At 38.1% G+C, this 23,607-nt stretch overlaps 1 protein-coding gene across 1 annotated transcript; it reads right to left on the bottom strand.

Moving 5' to 3' along the window:
• Positions 1 to 1,389: 1,389 nt before the first annotated feature.
• On the bottom strand, positions 1,390 to 21,237 carry LOC143668124 (alcohol dehydrogenase S chain-like). The gene is made up of 9 exons (XM_077142731.1): positions 21,111 to 21,237; positions 11,009 to 11,110; positions 10,240 to 10,378; positions 6,579 to 6,666; positions 6,260 to 6,479; positions 5,658 to 5,918; positions 3,653 to 3,788; positions 2,885 to 3,023; positions 1,390 to 1,742 (listed from the first exon to the last, which is right to left on the bottom strand). Exons 1-9 carry the CDS (start codon positions 21,126 to 21,128, stop codon positions 1,718 to 1,720), a joined length of 1,128 nt encoding a protein of 375 aa, XP_076998846.1. The 5' UTR covers positions 21,129 to 21,237; the 3' UTR covers positions 1,390 to 1,717.
• Positions 21,238 to 23,607: the final 2,370 nt, after the last annotated feature.

Here is a 23,607-nt window from a genome sequence, read left to right as displayed (position 1 = left end):
GTAGCTGATGAAAGTACAGACACAACATCCCCAGTGTTTGGATGACTAGATCTTTAAGTCCCGACCTGGCACCAAGAAGATGAGCCAGGAGCCAGATGTCCAGTCAGCACTGCTGTCGGCCACAAGGCTGGGGGAGGGAGTTGAAGGCTAAAACAGGCTGAGAATGGTTGAGTGACTTATTGATGTTCTCTCAGTAAGTAGTATATTATTTTTTCGAAGTCTGAAGTCCACTCAACAACATCACATAGGAGATAAGGCAACAAGTGGTACATTTGGAAACAAATACATAGCTATAAATAAGCTTTCATGACATCGTAAAGGTAAAGTTCAAAATGCACATCATCACTGATAGTGGGTAAACAATGTCAAAAAATGACCACAGGTTCTATATATTTAAATCAGCCAACTAACTCCAAGGTTATAGAATGATATAAGACATGGTAGTCTATAGATTGAAATTGTAAAAATATGCATCTGTGTATGATTTATATTATGTCCATCGGATGTTTTGTCATTTCTTGGTAACTCATTTTTCATGATGAATTTACAGAGGTTTCAGTATTATCCCTGTACTTCAAGCCATCCCCAGTTCTTAGCTACTTTTATTCAGAAAGACTACTTAATCAATTAATCCCTTAATGAGTAAAGCATATTATTATTTTGAGTCTGGTGTTAATAGCTTAGTTCTTCCTTTAATATCTGAACCTCATTTTATCACGTGTTGAAGAAAAACTGTTCTTATTTTAAGTGAAAATTCTATATTCACTACAAGTATAAAAATTAAAAACAATTCCCTTCAATCATGAAAATGGGTGGCATATCCCTTGAGTTACTTAGAATTTCGTTCATTTATAAGATCTGGATCTTCTCTGCTTGTAAACCTAAGTGTACTCTGTGTCATCTGTAGTTTTCCCCTAAAACTTTGAACATTTTATCAGAAGGGGATACAGGTAATGACAACACAGAAGCCCATGACTGCAAGCAAAATGGCCCATCCTGTGTGAGTTGGGGACATAAATAATAACGGATCATTTCACCAGGCTTCAATAACTAAGGGAAGCAAAGGCACAAAAAAGGGTATGAAGTCATAGGAAATACCTTTGTTCAAAGGAAAAGACATAACGTATGAAATGACAATGAATGAAAATTCACTGGCCTCAAATATTCAGCTGATGTTCACCTTTTCATCTTTCTCACACTTGGCATTTAACATTTGCTTGTGAATATATTTTGCAGGGCATTTTAGGACAGTGAAACCATTCTCTTTGACTGTATGGTAGATACATGAAATTATGCATTAGTAAAGGCCTATCATTCTTTGACAAACACAGAGTGAAGCTACAGTAACCTATGAACTTTGATTAATGATAAGGATATAACAATAAGGTATCAATATTGAGTCATAGTTTATTGAAATGCATCATTAATGCAAGTTATTATTAATAGGTAAAATTTTCCATAGTGTTGGGAGTGAATCAGTAAATGGAAAGAAGTTTCTGTGCAATTTTCAGAAAAACTGATTGTTGTACAAAGTAAATTCTATGTAGATAGTCAGAAAACAGTATTCACAGAAATTTCTGCTTCTTATGGAATGTTTATGTATATATTTTGATGGCATCTGGTAAGGGAAAACTCAATGCTGTTGTTTTCCTGGTGTTCTGGATGAGGAGGGCACGAAACAGTCAGAAGATGGTATAAGTGAGGGTGTCACAGTGTCTCAAAATTTGAGTACAGTACGGATGCTGAAAGTGAAAATGAAACATATTAATAATCTTAACACAAGAAATTTGATATTCTTCTTTTTAGAGTCCAAGGAAGATAGGATGTGCCTCAGTGGAAACTCAGTTTTGTATCCAGCCAATGCATTCCTATCCCTACCTATTTAAGCACAAACAAGTGAAAAGGATGATCAATTTTAGTGATTCTTTCTCATGTTCACTTCAAAGTTAAGCTCATGATTACAAAACAATATGGGTACTCCTTAGATTTCATTCTATCTTGACTTCTTCAGAAAAGAATTTTTTTAATTCCTAGTGCTTTTCCTAGTAATAACATGAAGCAAAATGGATAATTACTTGTAATAAATTCTTGGTATCTGCCATTCAAGTTTTAGATACGTTTCATGCATTATGTCATTTAGACTTCCACACAAACCAAAAAACACTGTGAGATGATTGGTTAAGATTGGATATTTGTTTATATCTTTTACATACATGCATATTTATAGGCATGTTAGTATGTTTAAGTTCTTTCAAAGCAGAGCAGTATAATAGAAAATAAAAAAGCTTGCTTACAAAGATGTCTAAGTTAGAATTCTGGCTCTGCTGCTTACCAAGTGCATGTCCTCTCTGAGTCTCATGTTCTCTACCCTTCAACGGTGAAATTAAGTCAGTATTTTTATGATAAATGGTTTCTAAGACGTGTAACTGCAACAATCACCATAGAGCTCTACCTACACCTACGACGAAAGTTTTGGGATAACCTGAATATTATCTAAATTTCCATCGATCAATGCTCAGCCTGTATTATGGGGCAGGTAGAGGCTTAGGGGCTCCATGGTCCTATGATGACCATGTGACTCTGATCACCCTTGCCTTTCAAGGGTGAGTGTCCACCTGTCAAGAGACTGAATTGCTGATGATTTCAGATTTGTGACAAAGTTCACAAATTTCTGTTCAGCAGAATAGGAAATGCAAAGTAATTGTTCTCAGCTTCTCATGATAGATGAAAATATTCTACATGTAAATGAACTGGTAAGGGAAAACCAAGCACTCCAATATGTTTCTCATTTGTCTATCTCCCATAAATATATCAAATTTCCTAGTAAAAAATATTTTTCTTTGCAAGCCTAAACCCTACATTTTACAGAGATGAAAAAATCTACCCTTTCCCATGGCGAAGCAGGTCAAATCCTTCATTAATTTTCTCAAAAGGCAAAACATGGGTTATTAACAGATCCACTGGAATCTTGTTGGCCATAATATCAGTCACAAGTTTTGGGACAGCATCTTTACTCCTAAAGCCTAGAAAAAAGAAGACATCACTGGTAGATTCAGGAAGAGGCAAGTAACAGAATTGAAGAGAAGACTTTTCAAATAGAATTAAAATTAAAGTACATAAAATGAGCTACATTCTACAGGCTGCCATTACTGGGGTTAATAAGAGGTAATGGGTTTAATATCCTTTTTCAACAATTTGTCTGTTTTTTTTCTTTGCAGTTTTGTTCACCTCACACACCCCTCCCCAATAAACTAGGGCCTTTCATTATCAGCTGTCTTCTAGAGACATTGTAGTGTCTGTATTCTGGCCAAATCATGTAGGCAATTGAAAAGTTGTCTAAATGTGGGTAATGAGGGCAGATGTGAACAATTTTGATGGATTGTCTGGCACCTACTGGGTGTTTCAATGTCTTATTCCATCACCAGTACCAAAAGAGCTTTTGCTATATGTCTTAGCTAGTCTACTGTGTCATAAAGAAATGTGTTTAAGTAGTTTCCCTCTGTATTAGTTACACATCTAGTGGAATTTGACACTAAAGATCAATTAAACTTTTAACTTATCTTTGACTCTATCTCTCAGCAACACCTGGCCTTATTATTTTACAGTGAAACAAATCCTGAGGTTAATGAGAATTTGATCTTCAAGTACATACCACCAAAAAATGCCCCTTTCCATGTGCGACCAGTCAATAGCAGCATAGGGTTCACCGAGAGGTTTTCAGAACTTGGAGGCACCCCTACCACGACACTTACACCAAATGCCTCATGACAGCATGACAGCGCCTGAAGCTGGAATGGAATGAATATTTTGCATTTAAAAATAAGCACTCTCATAGTTGCCCCTCATGATAAACTCTCAGAATTCATATACCATAAGTTTAGATTGTGAGCATTTATAGGGTAGAAATTTGATTTTTCTTCTTTGTTCTTCTTTGTGTATACATGAGGGCTATGGCATTAAGGAAGGTTCAGAAAACATTTTAGGATGTTTGAGAGAATGGATATATGTAGTTGCATGTACATATTTTTTAATAAAATATTAAAGAGAGAAACATCATTAAAAATAGATATTGGCTCCTCAATAGATGAAAATGTTTCATATCACATGAATTTTAACAATCCGTGCGCGGGTGAATTGTTTCTCTTTTATTTATTTGGCAAGTACCTGAATATCATATTTGACCAGGTATTTGTTGGCAAAAATGCTGTAATGGAGATTACATCATCAAAAATTGTATCTTGTCCTCTTGATGCTCTTTCATTTAATAGATCTGAACTTATTATTCATCTTTAAATTGTACATGACATAGATGTTACTTTTATCTCACGAAAAAAGAACATTAGTTTATCTATACCTCTTTTCTGGAATCTGAAAAGACACCCCAGAAGCTTTGTCTTCCAGTCAGGTTTTGAAAGATAAGAAAATGAAGTAGGATTCCAAAGGATTATATAATTATTAATCATTTGTGTTCAGAGTCTGATTGGACAAACCAATATCCACAGAATTTGTGTTTTAAAGTCAATAAATAAAGTAACAATCCAGTCTATGTGAAAAAACAGGAGAAAAATAACACAAAAGAATTTAAGCAATAACTGACCTTGTAAAAAGTTAAAAATCTCTTGGATTGTCGGTCTTTTGGATATGGTCCCAGTGCAAGGCTGGAAAGCTCATTGCTCTGAGGGTGCTGCTGCGTACTACCAATGAAGCTTGGACATCCTGGGGAATTTCCCAAATGGAAATTTATTGTTCTGGGGACTTTTTCAGTATTGTTTTACAGAATTCTATTTAAGGGGAATGTATCTGGAGCTTTGTTTGTTAGTCATGCCAATTGATGATATTTGTGTTTATTTGAAAGTAACATCATGGATATCCCAAAGATATGAGGGCACTTCATGATTGGAAATAGTGTTTTATTATAACATAATAACCAGCTAAAGTTCATGTGTTTGTTACTACCAGGTGGCACAATGCTAAATATTTTGCATACGTATAATAGTGTATAATACACTTTTATGCTTCAAATGCTATATGACATGGATACTCTTTAATACATTTTATATTCATGGAATGCTTCAAGATGCATTGCCTTAAATTCATGTGACAGTAAAATCAGTCAATCCTTCACAGGCTATTAATTACCAGGCACTAGGCTGCATGCTGTGAGGAATTCTAGTAAAACGTTAAAACAGTACTTTCTTTAGGAAAAGTTTTTGATAAAAAGATTTTTGGACTTAATGATGATTTTTTTTTAATCAAAGAATTACATGTGAAAAGAAATCTGAACTCATTAAACATAATAAAAATTGTTAAAATATTTGCTAAAAATGTTGGAAAAATAAAATTTTCCCAGTTTGAGAATAGAAATTGCATTATTTGTATGTCCTTCAGCTTGAATTTTGTACTAAAAGAGATCAAATTAATTTATAAGTGCCTAATATTAAGCAGCCTCTAATGGGGATCTGTATCTTGAGATATTTTTGCTGAACTAATGGAATGAAAGTTTCTTTACAATAATGTATAAAATAATCCTAAGTAAGAAACAAGATATAGAATATCATAATTCATTACAAATAGTCCTTATATATGACATTTACATCCTACTTTTAAAAGATACCCTCATTAAAGAAGCATGAATCAGGGCATGTCATGGTACATACCACGGTGTCGATCCGACCAATGACTTCAAACGAAAAGTCCACCCCACCTCCAGTCATTTCCTTCAGCACCTCATGGATGGGTTTCTGGAAGTCCTGAGGGTTGATGCACTCAGTGGCCCCCAGCTCTTTGGCCTTTGCAAATTTGTCCTTGTTGATATCCACCCCAATGATCCTGGCTGCTCCAGCTGCCTTACAGCCAATGACGACAGACAACCCGACTCCTCCAAGGCCAAACACAGCACAGGTGGAACCTGGGGTGACCTGCATTTCAGAAAAGACAAGATGGATTAATTAATGATTGTTAGGAACAGTCCAACTTGCACAAAGTGGTAGCTGTTGATCATCATAAAGAATTATTTGGATTTCTTTCCCCAAACTGCTTAAGTTCACTCTGATAAGCTGATGAATTTCTATAGCACATGCTTTCAATTATTTCTGTGGCCATATTCTACCCATACTCACCCAACATCCGAGTATCTCAGGGCTATTATGGTAGCAGGGGAAAGTTATCACTTAATTTAGAGGAATGATTCATGATTCTAGGGGAAAAAGTTTTCTTACAGTCGAAGTGCATCTGGAGTTTTGCCTGTGGTCATTCCTACCTTGGCAACTTTGACTGCAGACCCATAACCAGTTGACAATGCACAGCCAACAGGGCAGACTTTCTCCAGTGGTGCTGCTGCATTGATCTTGACCACTGAGATCTCATCCACCACTGTGTACTCAGAGTAGGTGCTGGTGTGGATGAAGTGGTAGATGGGCTTCCCTTTGCAGGTGAACCTGGTGGTGCCATCCTGCATGGTCCACCGAGGGTTGTCCAGACTGGTCAGTGTAACAGAGACAGAAACAGAAGGGCATGAGGCAGGAGCTCACCTGTTGTGCAAACACATTCGCTTCATCTGCAAAGTATGAGAAACCTACCCCAGTTTCACACAGTTGTTGGCTTCTGGGTGTTTACAAACAATACATTCCCCACACTGGGGAAGACTCAGTGGGATGACTTTATCACCTGGAAGAGGACAATTGAAATTCTTTTTAAATTTCTATACAAAAATTAATAGAGCAAGAACTAAGATATTAGGTGTATATATAAGAGGCATAGGTCTTGGAAAGTTCTCCCAAGAAATAGAGTGCAGTCACCCCTATGTCATTGGTGACTGCCTATCCACATGATCAGTTTAATTTTTTACAGGCCTGAAGACTTCCAAGGAAGAAATGCAAACATGGAAACAACATAAATTTGTGTTATTTCTACTGTATTAATAATTACCTTTTATCATGTTTACATTTTTACTGGTGCTTTAGATACTGTTTTATTTAATCCGTAGTCCATTAAATATAAGATTTCTCACTTTAGTCATTAATATACACTTTAGTTGAAGCAGACCTTCATAATGGACATGTCATAATTGATAATCGATAGAGTTACAATAATGAGAAATTTGATTATCATGACTTACAAAATCTCTTTCTCGTCTTTACTATGAAATTAATGCTTATATTTATGTAGCTCTGTTAAAGAAAAACTGAGTAGAATGGGAGAAAGAAGAGAAATTTTAAAAATTTTTCTGAATACTCAAATATTCTGAAGGTAGGCACTTCGTTTAGTATAAGAAATCCTCACTTAAGTAAATTTAGGCAGTTAACTTGTGAGTATGTATTTTTCCCCTATCATGGAGGAAGCAGATATGTAAAGTATGTGTTATTACTGTGTAATTTTATCAGTTGTAAAGAGAAATACTAAAACTTCAATTTCAAAACAGAAGTCGTTTTTATTTTGATGACATGTCACTAAACATTTGGTAAATTGTACCCACCAGCTAAGGAGAAGTTTTAGAATTAGAAAAAAAAACTAATTTTATTTTTTTTCTTTATTAAAGAAGTTACAGGTATACCGAATACTCGTGCATAAAATACAGAGTTCTTAATACACTTGGTATAAGGTGGAACATTTGTTACAATTGATGATCGCACATTTTTTATAATTTTACCATTGACTAAAATCCATGGCTTAAATTATGTTCCCTTTATGCATACCATAGCTCCATGGACTTTGAAAATTACAATGTTGTGCTATATCATAATGATCCATCACCAAAGCATTTCCATCATTTCAAAGAGGAAGTCCTGTACGTTTTATTTTTAGGCAGCATGGTGGGGGTCACACTGCATTACTTTTAATGTGACTATCTCATTATTGCAGCACATTTGTTGATTTTTGTGTCTGCATGTGGGGGAATGACATGGGCCAGAAAATGAACCTATGTCTACCACATGGCAGCTAAGAATTGCCCTATATATTATAAATCTTACCTTTCCATTCTCTATCCCATCTTGTCTCCTGGTAACCTATATTCTAGATTCTGACTCCTTAAATTTGCTTGTTCTAGTTATTTCAAATCAGTGAGTTAATACAATATTTTTCCTTTTGTGTCTGACTTATTTCATTAAGTATAAAGTTTTCAAGGTTCACCCACATTATTGCATATATGATGAATTCATTCCTTTTTACAACTGAATAATATTCCATTGTATGTGTATACTATGTTTTTTATCCATTCATCAGTTAATGGACACTTGGGTTGCGCCCATTTTTTGGCAATTGTGTATAATGCCACTGTGAACATTAGTGTGCAAATATCTGTTCAAGCCCCTGCTTTCAATTATTTTGGATATAAACCTATTAGTGGGACTGTCAGATTAGTTAATATTTCTATAATTTACTTTCTGAAAGAAATGCCCAACTGTTCTCCATAGAGCTATAGCATTTTACATTGCCACTAGCAGGGAATGAGTGTTCCTGTTTCTCCATATCCTCTCCAACACTTACTTTCTTTTTTCTGAATATCAGCCATTCTAATGTGTGTGAAGAGGTGTATCATTGTGGTTTTGATTTGCATTTTCCTGATTGTTATTGATGTTTCACTTCTTTTCATATGCTTTCTGGCCATCTGTATATCTTATTTGGAGAGATGGCTTTCTAAATCTTTGCTCTTATTTTGATTCTGTTGTTTGTCTTTTGTTTATAAGTTGAAGGATTTCTTTATATTTTCTGGATATTATCTTTATCAGAAATGCGATAAGTATTTTCGTCCATTATGTAGGTTGTTGTTTTACATTCATAATAAATTCCTTTTAGGCACAAAATTTTAAAATTTTGATGGAGTCTCATTGCTCTATTTTTTCTTTTGTTGCATGTTCTTTGGGTGTAAAGTGTAAGAAACTATTGTCTAGCATAAGGTTCTGATGATGCTTTCCTATGTTTTCTACTAGGAGTGTGATAGTTATAGCTCTTGTATTTAGGTTGGGTCCATGTTGAGATGGTTTTTATATAAAGTATGAGTTAGGGGCTCCTCCATCTTTTTTTTGCAATTTGGGATACCGTTTTCCCATCTCCTTTTGCTGAAGAGACTATTCATTCCCACTGAGTGGTTTTTGCTTGCTTGTCAAAACTAAACAGACCAGAGTGGGCCATGATGGCTCACTGGAAGAGTTTTAGCCTGCCATGCCAGAAACCTAGGTTTGATTCCTGGACCCTGCCTATTCAAAAAATAAATAAATAAATAAAAAACCCAACAGACCACAAATTAGGTTTGATTTCTGAGTTCTCAATTCAAATCCATTGGTCAAACATGACTGTCTTGTTTCCTTAATGTAAGCATTTAGAGCTATAAATTTTACCTCAGTCTTGTATTCTCTGTATGCCAGAAGTTTTGGTATATTTTATTTTCATTTTCATTCACCTTTCACCTCAAGATATTTCCTAATTTGTTTGTGATTTCTACTATAACTCAACGACTATTTTAGAGTACATTGTTTAATTTCCTCATATTTGTGAGTTTTCCATTTCTGCCTTTGTAATTGATTTCTAGCATGTTTTTGACATGTTCAGAGTGTATATGTTTTATGACTTCAATATTTTTGTTTTGTGTCTTAATACATGATCTGTCCTGGAGAGTGACCCATGTGCACTCAAGAAGAATTTGTATGTTCAATGATCCATGTTCAAGAAGGGAGACCATATAGGAAGAGGAATTCACTGCTGGATATAAAAGGTTTTGGGTGATTTAGCCATAGCCTCACAGCCCCATGCTGAGAACTCAGCAAACCACAATTACTATATTACCCAGAGTCTCAGGATATAGACATCTTTTTGTTCCTCAACTCATATAGTTTGTTCTTTGTCCCATTTATAGTTCTGTTTTAGGCCCCAAAGGAAGACAATGCTCAGAATTCTAAAGTGGCATTATTCGAGTGTGAACCCCAGGATGGCAGTCACTCTGTCTCCTTGGTCTTCCAGTGTCCCAGGATCTAAAGTAGCCTGACATCCAGGAGGGGCTCCATGAGTCACTGTTGAAGGGGAGAATTGTGAGGTCTGTCCTGGCAAACTGCCTGGACATGTGAAGAAAGTCAGGCAGGGAGAGAGGAAACAAGGACATCCCCTATCTAGTTCCAGTTACACCATTGGCTACTGCTGGGACCTGTGCAGGTATTTCATGTCTCTCTGCCTCAGTTTCCTTCTCTAGGCTGCTTGACCTTAGGAGGCCTGAATGGAGATACATTCCCTGATTGAATCTTGTACCTGGTTTGACTGCAGTCACCCCCTCGCCAATGCTCTCCACGATGCCAGCTCCCTCATGGCCCAAGATCACAGGAAGTGTTGCGAGAAATTCCCCATTAACTGTATGTTCATCTGTGCGACATATTCCTGCGACCACCATCTATGAGCGGAAGGGGTAACAATCACATTCCAAAAAATTATGGCCCCAGATAGACTTAATGCATTCAATTCCTGAAAGTCAGGCTTCTAAAGAGTTGTAAAAAATGTCTCTAATTCCTGTTCTTCCTGAATAAAAAAATTTGTTTACTCCTGGTAGTATTCAGTTTAAAATCTTCCTGCAATTTCCTTTCCATAATTATACAATCTGGAATAATCTGCAAGGCAATTCTTTCTGTAACAGGCAAATCTTATATAAAATACAGTAACGCATGCCCTCTGTAGAAATAAAAATGGTTCATTAACAACCATAAGGTTAAATATTCTAACATCAACTGGTAATTACATTTGAAGTCTTGATAAATTTCCTTTTGCATTGTATTTCTGTACAAACACATATGTATTTTTTTACTTCTTGGGATTTCACACCATGATTTACTGGGCTTACTTTGATCACTTTACAAAATTTAACAATGAATGCCATTCATACTTTTCTTCACAAACAATGTAATTAAATTGTATTTATTACCATACTTTATGTTAAAAGCTTCTTTTAGTGGATTTTTGGTGATTGCGACTTTTTAATATTTGATTTGTAAAACCAAAATGAAATAATAGTAGAAACAATTTTCACCTTAATGCGAACTTCATAGGCCTTGGGGGGTGCGACCTCCACCTCCTCAATGGAAAAGGGTTTCTTTAGGTCCCAAAGCACAGCTGCTTTGCATTTTATTACCTGGACAATCAAACCGAGACAATACATGGTTTCATAATCTTGAAATCAGGATTTTTTTTCCATCTTTGCATTGAAACAATTAGTCCTTAGCTAGCACAGACAACTGCTACATTGAATTGAAAAAACTCTGGTTTGGAAAACAGTAAAATATTTTTTAAAAGCCTGGAAAGCAATAACATAGAGAAATTGAAGCAGAATTAGACAATATGAGAACTTGAGATAAAGCTGAATACATTTTTCCAAGTCATTTTTACGTATCTTTTTTTCCCTCTAAGGATATTTATTATTGATACATTCTAATGCTCTCCTGCAATAAATTGTGTTTTTTTAAATGTAATTTTATTTGAAGTATATGCTTAATATATCTCAATATGATCTCACATACCATATAATCCTTCAAAGCATAAAATCAGTGGTTCACGATATCATCATATAGTCGTACATTCATCACCACAATCAGTTTGTGAACATTTTCATTACTACAAAAATCTAAAAATAATAAAATTAAAAAACACAGAACACCGACACCATTGCATTCCTCTTATTCACCCCTCACCCATTTTAAATTTATTTTTAGTGTTTATTTCTTACTCATCTATCCACACACTGGATAAAGGGAGTGTTAGTCACAGGGTTTTCACAATTACATGATCAGACCATCAAAGCACTATAGTAATGTCATCATGTTCAAGAATCAAGGCTACCTGACTACAGTTCAATAGTTTCAGGTATTTCCTTCTACCTCTTCTAATATACTAAAAAATAAAAAAGGATATCTATATAATTTTTAGGAATAAACTCCAGAATACCTCTCAATTTTATTTGAAATCTCTCAGTCACTGAATCTTATTCTGTTTCATTTCTCTTCCCTCTTTCATCAAGAGGGGTTTCTCAATCCTGTGATGCCAGGTCCAGGCTTGTCCCTGGAGTTATGCACCACAATGCCAGGGAGATTTACACTTCTGGGAATCATGACTCTCATAGGGAAGAGAGCAGGGAGTTTACCTGAAGAGCTGACTTAGAGAGAGAGAGAATTCACATCTGAGCAAAAAGAGAGGGTCTCTGTGTGACTCTGGCATAATTGTATGTATGCTTAGCTTCTCCTTTGTAGAAATAAGTTTCATAGTGGCAAGTCCCAAGATCGAGGCCTTGGCCTGTTAAATCGGTAGTCCACAATGCTTGTGAGGATATTAGGGTTTCCCCAAGTGGGAAAAGTTTAATATTTCCACCTTTTTTTCCCAGTCCCTCGGGGAACTTTGCACATAGTTTCTTATTTTCTACTCAGATTACTCTGGGATGTACCAGAGTGCAAATTAACTACGTTTCCCTCCCTATTCAAGTTTCCATGTAATTATAATGTTCAAATAAACTGGACATACAAGTTAAATTTGATAGTGTGCTACAGAAAATAATAATTTTTCACCAAATACATATCTCTTCCTTTAGTCTTACATGGAAGTTGAAGTTTAAAATGCAGTGAATATAATCCTTTACGTTGTACTCTATTTTACTTAGAGAGAGAGAGTCCACATCTGAGCAAAAAGAGAGGGTCTCTGGGTGACTCTGGCATAATTATACGTATGCTTACCTTCTCCTTTGCAGAAGTAAGTAGGACTAGTAAGATCTAGCAATAACCAGATCAGCTCTATTCATATCTCTAATTGAAGTCTGTTCTTTTTTTCAGCTTTTAAACAGTTGCTGTATGGGGTAATGCTGACTTACACAGCTGCAGTACTCTAGCTCTTCATCTCAGGTGTCACACAGATAACTGAGGTTCCAGGGAATGACCGGGTTTTACACAAAGAGCTCAACATCTCAGAATTTAGAAGTAACCATTACAACTTGGGAATAAACATAACTGCTGTAAGAGCCTACGATCTAGTAACATTTATAATAAACCTACGGCTGGTAACCTATGCTCTCAAATTCAATTCTCAAAGTTTGCACCTTATAGTTAGTCTATTTTAGTGAGGTGGTATAATGCTCATCTCTTCATTTCTGGCTCATTTCACCCAACATACTGTCCTCAAACTTCATTCAATTAGTTGCTTACCTCAGCTTCATTCATTCCTGTCGGTGCTTAATATCCCATTTTATGTATACACCACATTTTGCCCCTCCATTCATGAGTTAGTATTCCCTTAGATCACCTCCATTCATTACAAATCCTGAATACTATTGCCATAAACACCAGTGTGCACATATCCGCAATGTATTGTTGACCCACCACTGTTGGCTGGTAGATGAAAACCCCTGTTACTGTAATTTCATTAATTTTGACCAGAAGATTGGCCATTTTAGCCAAACCTAGTGCACTCTTGCTCAAATTTTTCCTTAAGTGAAAGAATCTGAATTTGTGATACCAGATACTATTGTTTCCTTCCTAAGAAAGCTTTTCTTCATCTCTTTGATTCCCCGTGTATTAGTTAGGGTTCTCTAGAGAAACAGAATCAACAGGGAACACCCACAAATACAAAATTTATAAAAGTGTGTCATGTGACCGTGAGTCCAAAATCCGCAGGGCAGGCTGTGACATGACAATTCTGATGGAGGTTCTGGACATACTCCACAGGAGGGACCTGTCTTTTCTGAATCCTCCTTAACAGGCTTCCAGCAATCAGACTAAGCATTACTCATTGCAGAAGACACTCCCCTTTGGCTGATTACAAATGGAATCAGCTGTGGATGTAGCTGACATGATTAGGATTCAATTCTGTGAAATGTCCTCATTGCAACAGACAGGCCAGCACTTGCCCAACCAGACAAACAGGTACCATCACTTGGCCAAGTTGACACATAAACCTAACCATGACAGTCCAATCCTTGTTGATTTGGCAGCTATACATACCACCTTAAACCATACCAAATTTCTAAATTAAAAAACAATAAAACACAATTTGTCTTTCACCTAACAATACTCAACTGTTCTCCATATAACTGAAAACACATTAAATCTCTCCAGAATAGGGTGCAAATCTTTGGGTAATATTCATTCTTAAACTTGGTATCTTACAACTTAAATAGTATATCATGAACAAAACAACATTACAGTTCTCGTTTCTGTAACTAATCACATGGTCAAAGCTCATATTTATTACTACCTTCTTCCACTACCCATTCCATATTCCCTTTACCCTCAGCAAGCACTTCAGCTAGCCGTGGTTCTTTGCCTGGTGGGGTGACACAAACCTTCATTCCAGAACTTTCAGAGCCATTCGTAGTTCTGCCTGGATTAGGTTATTGCAGTTTTCCATTGATTTTACTCACAGGGCATGGTAGTACTAAGAGATGCTCTAGGGGATCTCCTATATTCCAAGAAAACTCTTCTTTACCCTTGCTATGTAGTTGCAGTGCTATTTCTCCTGATAGTCAGGGTCAATCACCTCAGACAATAATGTAATCCCCTTCTTGGTTTGTTGTTCCAGTGGTATAAGTAGCCCAAAGTTACCAGTTGGCATTCTTAAGTTCCAGTTCAGTGGAATCATTGTTATTTCTCCTGGAGGAAGCATGCCCTGTTTTGGAACTAAAACCTGTAGACCAGCAGAGCTCAGGGCCACAGGGACAGGAAGCAAAAATTTTCCTACTGGATCACTAGGGATAATACTGAGTGGTACCACTGCCATTTCCACCCTTTGGTTCCTGGACCCATGGGTTCTGGCTATGGGAGAAACAGCACCATAAAGTGAACAATGATTCACAGCATATACAGCTTCCTGGAGAACATTACCCCAGTCTTTCAAGGTATTGTCACCTAGCTTGCATTGTAATTGAGCTTTCAAAAGGCTATTGCACCTTTCTATCAATCCGGCTGCTTCTGGATGATGGGGAACATGGTAAGACCAGAGAATTCCATGAGCATGTGCCCATTCCCACACTTCATTTTCTGTAACGTGTGTTCCTTCATCAGAAGCAATGCTGTGTAGAATACCACGACGACGGATAAAGCATTCTGTAAGCTCATGGATGGTAGTTTTGGCAGAAGCATTGTGTGCAGGGAAAGCAAACCCATATGTCTCTATTCCAGGTAGAAGAAATTGCTGCCCTTTCCATGAAGGGAGTGGCCCAATGTAATCAACATGCCACCATGTAGCTGGCTGGTCACCTCAGGGAATGGTGCCATAGCAGGGGCTTTGTGTGGGTCTCTGCTGCTGGCAGATTGGGCACTCAGCAGCGGCTGTAGCCAAGTCAACCTTGGTGAGTGGAAGTCCATGTGGTTGAGCCCATGCATAACCTCCACCCCTACCACCATGACCACATTGTTCATGAGCCCATTGGGCAATAACAGGAGTTTCTGGGGAAAGAGACTGACTGGTATTCACAGAATAGTTCATCTTATCCACTTGGTTATTGAAACCTTTCTCTGCTGAAGTCACCGTCTGGTGTGCATTCACATGGGACACAAATATCTTCATGCTTTTAGCCCACTCAGAAAGGTCTATCCACATACTTCTTCCCCAGACCTCTTTGTCACCAATTTTCCAATTATGGTCTTTCCAAGTCCCTGACCATCCAGCCAAACCATTAGCAACAGCCCACGAGTCAGTATACAAATGCACCTCTGGCCAGTTTTCCTTCCAAGCAAAATGAACAGCCAGGTGCACTGCTTGAAGTTCTGCCCACTGGGGGGATTTCCCCTCACCACTGTCCTTCAAGGACACCACAGAAAGAGGTTGTAATGCTGCTGCTGTCCACTTTCGGGTGGTACCTCCATATCATGCTGAACCATCTGTAAACCAGGACTGAATTTTCTGTTTCACAGTCAATTTACTCTTAAGAACTCCTCAGAGGCCATAATCTGGTCTGGTTAAGAGAAGACGATGTGACAGGAGTGAAGACCATGGCTATTTTGGCTACTCCCTCATGTAACTTACTTATGCCTTCAGGACCTGCTCTGGCCCTGTCTCGTATATACCATTTCAATTTTACAATAGAGTGCTGCTGTGCACACCCAACTTTATGGCTTGGTGGGTCAGACAACACCCAGCTCATGATAGGCAAGTCGGGTCTCATAGTAACTTGGTGGACCATGGTTAAACATACAGCTTCTACTAAGGCTCAATAGCAGGCCAAAAGCTCTTTCACAATCAGAGAGTAGTTATGTGCAGCAGATGGTAAGGCTTTGCTCCAAAATCCTAAGGGTCTGCATTGTGATTCTCCTACAGGGGCCTGCCAAAGGCTCTAGACAGCATCTCTATTTGTCACTGACACTTCCAGCAACATTGGATCTGCTGGATCATATAGCCCAAGTGGCAGAGCAGCTTCTACAACAACCTGGACCTGTCGCAGAACCTCCTCTTGTTCAGGTCCCCACTCAAAATTAGCAGCTTTTCTGGTCACTTGATACCTGAGCCAGAGTAGTACACCCAAATGAGGAATATATTGTCGCCAAATCCAAAAAGACCAATTAGGCATAGTGCCTCTTTTCGGTCGTAGGAGGGGCCAGATGCAGAAACTTATCCTTCACCTTAGAAGGGATATCTCAATATGCCCCACACCACTGGACACTTAAAAATTTCACTGTGGTGGAGGGCCCCTGTATTTTTGTTGGATTTATCTCCCATCTTCTGGCACACAAATACCTTACTTGCAAGTCTAGAGTAGTAGATTTCTTGCTCACTAGGTCCAATCAACATGATGTCATCAATATAATGGGCCAGTGTGATGTCTTGTGGGAGGGAGGATGATCAAGGTCCTTGCAGACAAGATTATAACATAGGCCTGGAGAATTGCTATACCTCTGAGGTAGGACAGTGAAAGTCTATTACTGACCTTGCCAGCTGAAAGAAAACTGTTTCTGGTGGTCCTTACTAATAGCTATTGAGAGAAAAGCATTTGCCAGATCAATAGCTGCATACCAGGTAACAGGAAATGTACTAATTTGCTTAAACAATGACACCACATCTGGAACAGTAGCTGCAATTGGAGTTACCACCTGGTTGAGCTTACAATAATTCACTGACATCTTCCAAGACCCAGCTGTTTTTTGCACAGGCCAAATAGGAGAGTTGAATGGGGATGTGGTATGAATCACCACCCCTGCATCCTTCAAGTCCTTAAGCATGGCAGTAATCTCTACAATCCCTCAAGGAATCTGGTATTTCTTCTGATATACTATTTTGCTAGGTAGGGGCAGTTCTAGTGGCTTCCACTTGGCCATTCCCACCATAGTAGCCCTCACTGCATGAGTTAGAGAGCCAATGTGGGGATTCTGCAAGTTGCTCAATATGTCCATACCAATTAAAAATTCTGGAATTGGGGAAATAACTACAGAATGGGTCCCGGGGCCCAATGGACCCACTGCGAGATGGACCTGAGCTAAAACTTCATTGATCAGCTGGCCTCTATAAGCCCCCACTCTGACTCAAGAGTGATGTTTTGGGTCTCCTGGAATTAATGTCACTTCTGAACCAGTGTCTAATAATCCCTGAAATATCTGATCATTTCCTTTTCCCCATTGCACAGTTACCCTGGTAAAAGGCCATTGGTCTCCTCAGGGAAAGCTTGGAGATGATTAACAGTATAAATTTGTGGCAATGTAATAGGGTTCTCTCTCAAGGGGGCTGTGGTTCTGTAAACTGTCTCAAGTCCAGAAATTGATTAAGGGCTGTGACTCTGCATTTTTGTAATTCAGATTAGGCTTAGATTCACTTGACCTAGAAATCTTCTGTTTATGCAGCTGGAACAGGAATTTATAGGTTGTACTTCTATTGTATTTCTAGGTACCCCACGGTTTACTAGTCAATGCCACAAATCTCTGTGAGTTATATAATTTTGATTCCTGCTTTGAGTTTCCTGTCTATTATACTAGCCACATCTACCCTTTCTTTGGCAATTAAGTGCTATTACCTGGCTTCTGCCAAATCCAGATCCAGTCATTCCCATTGTGTTTAAGGATTCCAGCTCAGTGACAACAGTTCCTACAGAGAAGTGCAACCACAGAGCTCTTCAGGGATGATGGTGCTAGTCTCAAATTTATTTCTCACTGTTCTGGTAAAAGGTGCATCCTCCGGACATTCCTGGGGTGTAAGAGCAGGCTTTACATGATAAGTCCACTCTAAAATTCCAATCTCTCTAAGCCTCTGGATCCCCTCATCTCCATTATATCAGGGCCGTTTTGGCATTTTAACCTTAGGTAATGTTGGCCACCTTTTGATCCATGTTTCAACCAACCATCCAAACAAACTCTTAACACTTTTTCTAACCCCTCAAGCTATAACATTGAATGCAGAGTCTCTGCTTAGTGGGCTCATATCAGTAAATTCAGCCTTATCCAGCCTTATCCAGCCTTATATTCCTCCCACCATTATCCTACACCCTTAAAATCCATTGCCACACATATTCCCCTGATTTCTGTCTATATAAATTGAAAAACTCACACAGTTCCTTTGGAGTATAATGTACCTCCTCATGTGTGATACTTTGTACCTCATCTCTAGGGGCCTGTTGGGACTTTAGTCTAGTTATAGGTCTGGAAGAAATGAGGGGTGTTGGGGGTGGTACATGAAAAGAATTAGAAATATCTTCCAAGCCATTTGCTTCAGGGCCTTCATTTGCAGTTTCCTCTAGTGAATCAGGATTAATCACTCTAGGGCTAATCCCTTCAGGAGGAGGTTGGGTGGCCAACTCCTCAAGGCAGCCTGGAGGTGGGGTTGTTATGTTCTCAGTGCACACTATTACAGGATTATCTAGAGAAGACTCAGCAAGACCTAGGGTTTCAACCTCATCCTTGACATCATTATCAATCCACATGTCATCATCCCATTTTCAGGGTCCCACTCCTTTCGAATCAATGCCCTCACTTTAACAGCAGACGCTGTGCAACATTGAGATTTCAGTTTATGTTGCAATTTGCTACTCTAACAATAACTTTCTGAGTCTGATTTTCAGAGATCTGAAGTCTACAGTTACACAGAATATGAGATTTTCCTTCAGGATACTCGTAGAAACATCCTCATCTCTAAGACAGCACTTAAGCTTCTAGTTTGAAGCCTTAAGCCCATCCCTTTCACTGTTTAATGTAGCCAGAGTATATAAGAACAACCAACCAACATCTCTATACCTCTTATTTCTACAAAACTCTGTAAAGGTGTCAAAAACTTTATCCCCTAAAGTCTGGATTCATTAAGAGAAGTATTAGGAGAATCGAACGGTGATATTCTCACCATCTCTTTTGCCAACTCACTCCATGGACTGCGAGTGTCATTCTGATTATGGAATCAGAGTCCTTAGTGTCTTTGAGTCCAGTCAGAGTACAAAACCATTAATAAAAAAACATTTTTTAAGAGTCCGTTTCTTAAGAACCACTCCTGTTACTAAGATGTATCAGTTAGGTTTCTCTAGAGAAACAGAATCAACAGGGAACACTCACAAATACAAAATTTATAAAAGTGTCTCACATGACCGTGAGTCCAAAATCCACAGCACAGGCTGTGGAGCAGACAATTTCGATGCGGGTCTGGAAAAACTTCACAGGAGAGGCTCACCAGCTGAGACATGAAGGGCCTATCTCTTCTGAATCATCTTGAAAAGGCTTCCAGTGATCAGATTAAGCATTACTCATGTCAGAAGACACTCCCCTTTGGCTGATTACAAATGGAATCAGCTGTGGATGTAGCTGACATGATCATGATTCAATTCTATGACATGTCCTCATTGAAACAGACAGGCCAGCTCTTGCCCAACCAGACAAACAGGTATCACCACTTGGCCAAGTTAGCACATGAACCTGATCATGACACCCTGCTTCCTTCTTTCTTTTATTCCCTTCCCACCATTTCTGTTTGCATTACTAATTTGGAACACTGATTTTGTGTATCTCTTTCATTGTCTAATTTATGTGTAACATCTCCTTACAGAATGCATTTAAAGCTAGACAGTGAAAAATACAAAGACATACTTGCACAAGAATACATGCATATTTTCAAATCAGAAGACCTGTGCTTATGTATAAATTTCTAGCTCAGGTAGCTTAACCATAAGTGTTTTTCTAAATAAGAGTTAAACACATGTTTTCAATATTTGAGAAGTTCCATACACCCTGTTTTCAAGGGGGCAAAGTTTGTGCAGGAAAGAGTGCTTTTATAAATAGTGAGAATGCATCACTGCAAGTATGATAAAATGAAATCAATTGAGGATTTTTTCTTCTCTTTTGGCATCCGCAGGTTCCCAGAATCAAACATGGGTCTCTGAAATAGCAAGTGAGAATTCTGCTGCTGAGTCACCATTGCACTTCCCCAATTGAGTTTCATCCATTTGAAATTTTTTTCCATTATTCATTTTTCAAATCTTTTAAATTTTTAGGCTTTTTGCTACAGCCAATATCCTGATAAATACTAACATACTTGGGAAATGTACACTGATGACAGTGGTTTCTGAGTGTTGGTGCCTGTGACTGACAGGAACACCGGTGCCTGTCCCAGGGATTTTCCATCTTGATCTTTTACTCTTACAGGAATGCTACCAGGGGATAGCTTTGATTCTGACCTTATTTTACAGATGCAAAACTGAGGCTTATATTGATTGAGTAGTTTTCCCAAGTCACAAATCTGGTTGTTCCAAGAATTCAAATATATTCATCATTATCTTTTCATTATTACATAACACATTTAAATTATAGCTTCTGAATACGAAGATAATTTCTTGATGAATATATCTCTAATTTAGGTTTACAAATTAGTCATGATAGGCTTGGATAAATGATTATACTAACTTGCTTGCATTTATTTCAAGGAAGGAGAAAAATATTAACAGATAGAGATGATATATATTCTGGTAAAGATAAGTGGGATTAACATATTTCTGCACAGTTCAAGAGGCATTTCTATTTTATAGCATAATTGTATATTGTATTTCACTATTTGTTGTTTCTAATTTAGAAACAAAACCATTATTATTGATTAAAACTGTACCCATATATTATACAATAAACTTAAATTTCTATATTTATTTATTGTATAATGTGTAAATATATAAAAGGTAAACTTTTTTTTCCTTTGCTTACTTTTCCTGCTGTGCTCATGTTGTTTCCGTCTTCTCTGCAGGCCAGGAGACTTGTGAATTCTTGTGGACTTCCTTCCTATTTGACAACAGAGAATATATAGTGTCAAACATTTTGCTTGCATGAATAACACCTATTTCTACCCTTGTGATCTGGGGTTTTGTAGCCACACCCACCAGTTTGTTATCAGACCAAGTTGAATCACTTATCAAAGAACCCTGTATGAGGGCACAAAAGTGAATTCTGATTGCAACATGCTAAATTCAGATACAGTATCATGATTACATTGGGTAAAATATTTCTACACACTTAAATGTTAATTTTATTCTCTTTTTATTCTACTTTGTATTTCTACTTCCTCAATCCCACAAAGGCAGTTCAGGGTTCTGGAGTCTCTATGTCTGCACTGAACTACAACAGCCACTCTATTTGCTCCAGTTAGATATGAGGAGAGAAGAAGCAGGACAGATGAGGCAGAGCCCAGAGAGCACTACCAACTAGAGGAAGGTCTTGGCTCAGCACTCTTATCTTCAGAGCAGGTCAGACACCCCAAAGGTCATAGCAAGGTGGTCACTGTCCCTGGCATTTCTGGCCCACTCAATACCAGTCAGCCATGACTGCAAAACTCCCCATGCCAGGCAGTCATCTAGGTAGCATGGGGATGGCCAAGGTGAGTAAGAGACGGGCTCTCCCTAGACCACGAGTCAGTACTGGCAGTGGCTGTGTTCATCTTTGGGTCTATGCAGACCTGGTTTCTTAGTGGCTGTGTGAACCAGGACACATGGTTTGTTATGGTTTGTTTCTTGGTTTCCTCATGTCTGGATGAGCTTGAATAATAGTACCTATTGTGCAGAACTGGGGAATAAATGAGAAAATCTGTGAGGTATGTTCTGAAGATGGAAACGGCTCAGTAAATGGGGGCCATACTTATTATTCAAAAAACTATGGTCACCATCTATAGGCAATAGAGACAAAAAGGCAAGCAAGTCATTTTCATGTCAGCCTATTGAGGAAAAACTGTACTTTAGGGACAAGATAGTCCTGGGAGCAGGGCTGTGGTAGGGTGTCATAGTGCCAAGGATGGTAGAATCTGACTCTGAAAAGGAGGATTTTGGGAGGACCAAGCATTTGAAATAAAATTTAAACTATCTTGGAAAATAGAGAGGAATACTCACATTTGAATTTCTGTTGTCTAAGATTGATTGTAGCTAGTATGTGTAGGGTTCCCAGGTAATAAGAGTTTGATTTTTCTCTTATCTGCACTTGGAAGTCCTATAAGCCATAGTGCATATTGTTATTTGATTAGATGTAATCTTTCTCATGGATATTACAATATAAAGGGCATATCTCTGTAGGATTTCTTAGGTTGCAATCTTACTCACACTGGTTCATGCGGTGTGAATAATATTTTATGATGTAGTTGTGAGACATACCAGGGCTGGAAAGGTTTTCTGAAGCAGAGAAACAAGGGAGGTCTTTTGATTTCAGGGTGCTACTAGTTAGGAAAGCTTTGAGGAGAAAAGAAAGTCCCAAATCTTTTCTCTTTCACTCCAGACCCTTTTACAACTTATGTCAAACTCTAAGGGCCTCATCTACCTCCTTCATCCTTAATATCCATGTTCTTTCAAAATTTGCTTCTCTGCCATCCTCCAAATCCAGCCCCTTCCTCATTCAAGCCCTCTCTCACCAGGGTCCTTCTCCACTTTTCCAGTTCTTGGCTTTGTCATCTCTGACCCAAAGTGAGACCCAGGTCAAGTCCCTACTTGTGGTAATATGGTCACTCCATCTCAAAGTCATCCTTGGCTCCCTGCATCCCATTTAGTTCTCACATCCCTTCTCTGGCATTGGGCCTCATACCCTTTCTTGTTCCGAGTTTTCAGTATGGAGATCAACCTCACAAACTGTACTGGAAATTTATGGTCATAGACTTTTTTAAAATTTCATTTATAGTCTCAATTGCAATTAGTATAATGCCATTATACAACAAGTATTCAATTATTGTTCATTTGTACTCATTTACCTTAGGACAGGAATATATAGTAATATGATAATGAGTAAGATCCAGGGTCTTCTTGTTAGTGTTTGAAGATTAGCCATGGACAGGAGAGTTCAGGTAAACAGCACAGAAAACTCTCCTATGACGAATGAACTGTTCAGTGCCAAGAGATTTCAAAGTGGAGTTCAGAGGAGGTTCACACCAGCTTATCTGTCCATTTGAGATTTCCCAGAACTTGACTCAATGGCTGGCAAACTATGCATGCTCAGATGTTGATTGACACAATTGATGGAGTGACTTCTACTTTTTCCAGAAGACTTGGAAGAAAGTAGGAAACTAAGAATTGTTTCAAACTGTGTGTTGGAAAGGAGAAGTATAGATAGATTCAATAGTGGGGATAAGGGAACTTGAACAAATCACTTGCTCTTTTACATCCTCTCTTTTACATGGTCCAAAAGTCTCAGGCTCTGTGGGCTCTGTTTGTTTTGATGGCTCTGTTTGCTC

The sequence above is a fragment of the Tamandua tetradactyla genome, chromosome 24 (genome assembly GCF_023851605.1).
Source record: "Tamandua tetradactyla isolate mTamTet1 chromosome 24, mTamTet1.pri, whole genome shotgun sequence".
Taxonomy (NCBI): Eukaryota; Metazoa; Chordata; class Mammalia; order Pilosa; family Myrmecophagidae; genus Tamandua; species Tamandua tetradactyla.
Note: the sequence above shows the minus strand (reverse complement) of the source record. Positions and strands in the feature narration are given on the sequence as shown.

What these genes read in the sequence shown, in the direction of transcription:
- LOC143668124 (XM_077142731.1), bottom strand. An exon ending in CCTATGAAGTTCGCATTAAG is followed by an intron (nt 10,379 to 11,008) that starts GTGAAAATTGTT and finishes TTCCGCTCATAG; the next exon opens with ATGGTGGTCGCAGGAATATG. An exon ending in CTGCTTCGCCATGGGAAAGG is followed by an intron (nt 1,743 to 2,884) that starts GTAGATTTTTTC and finishes TTTCACTTTCAG; the next exon opens with CATCCGTACTGTACTCAAAT.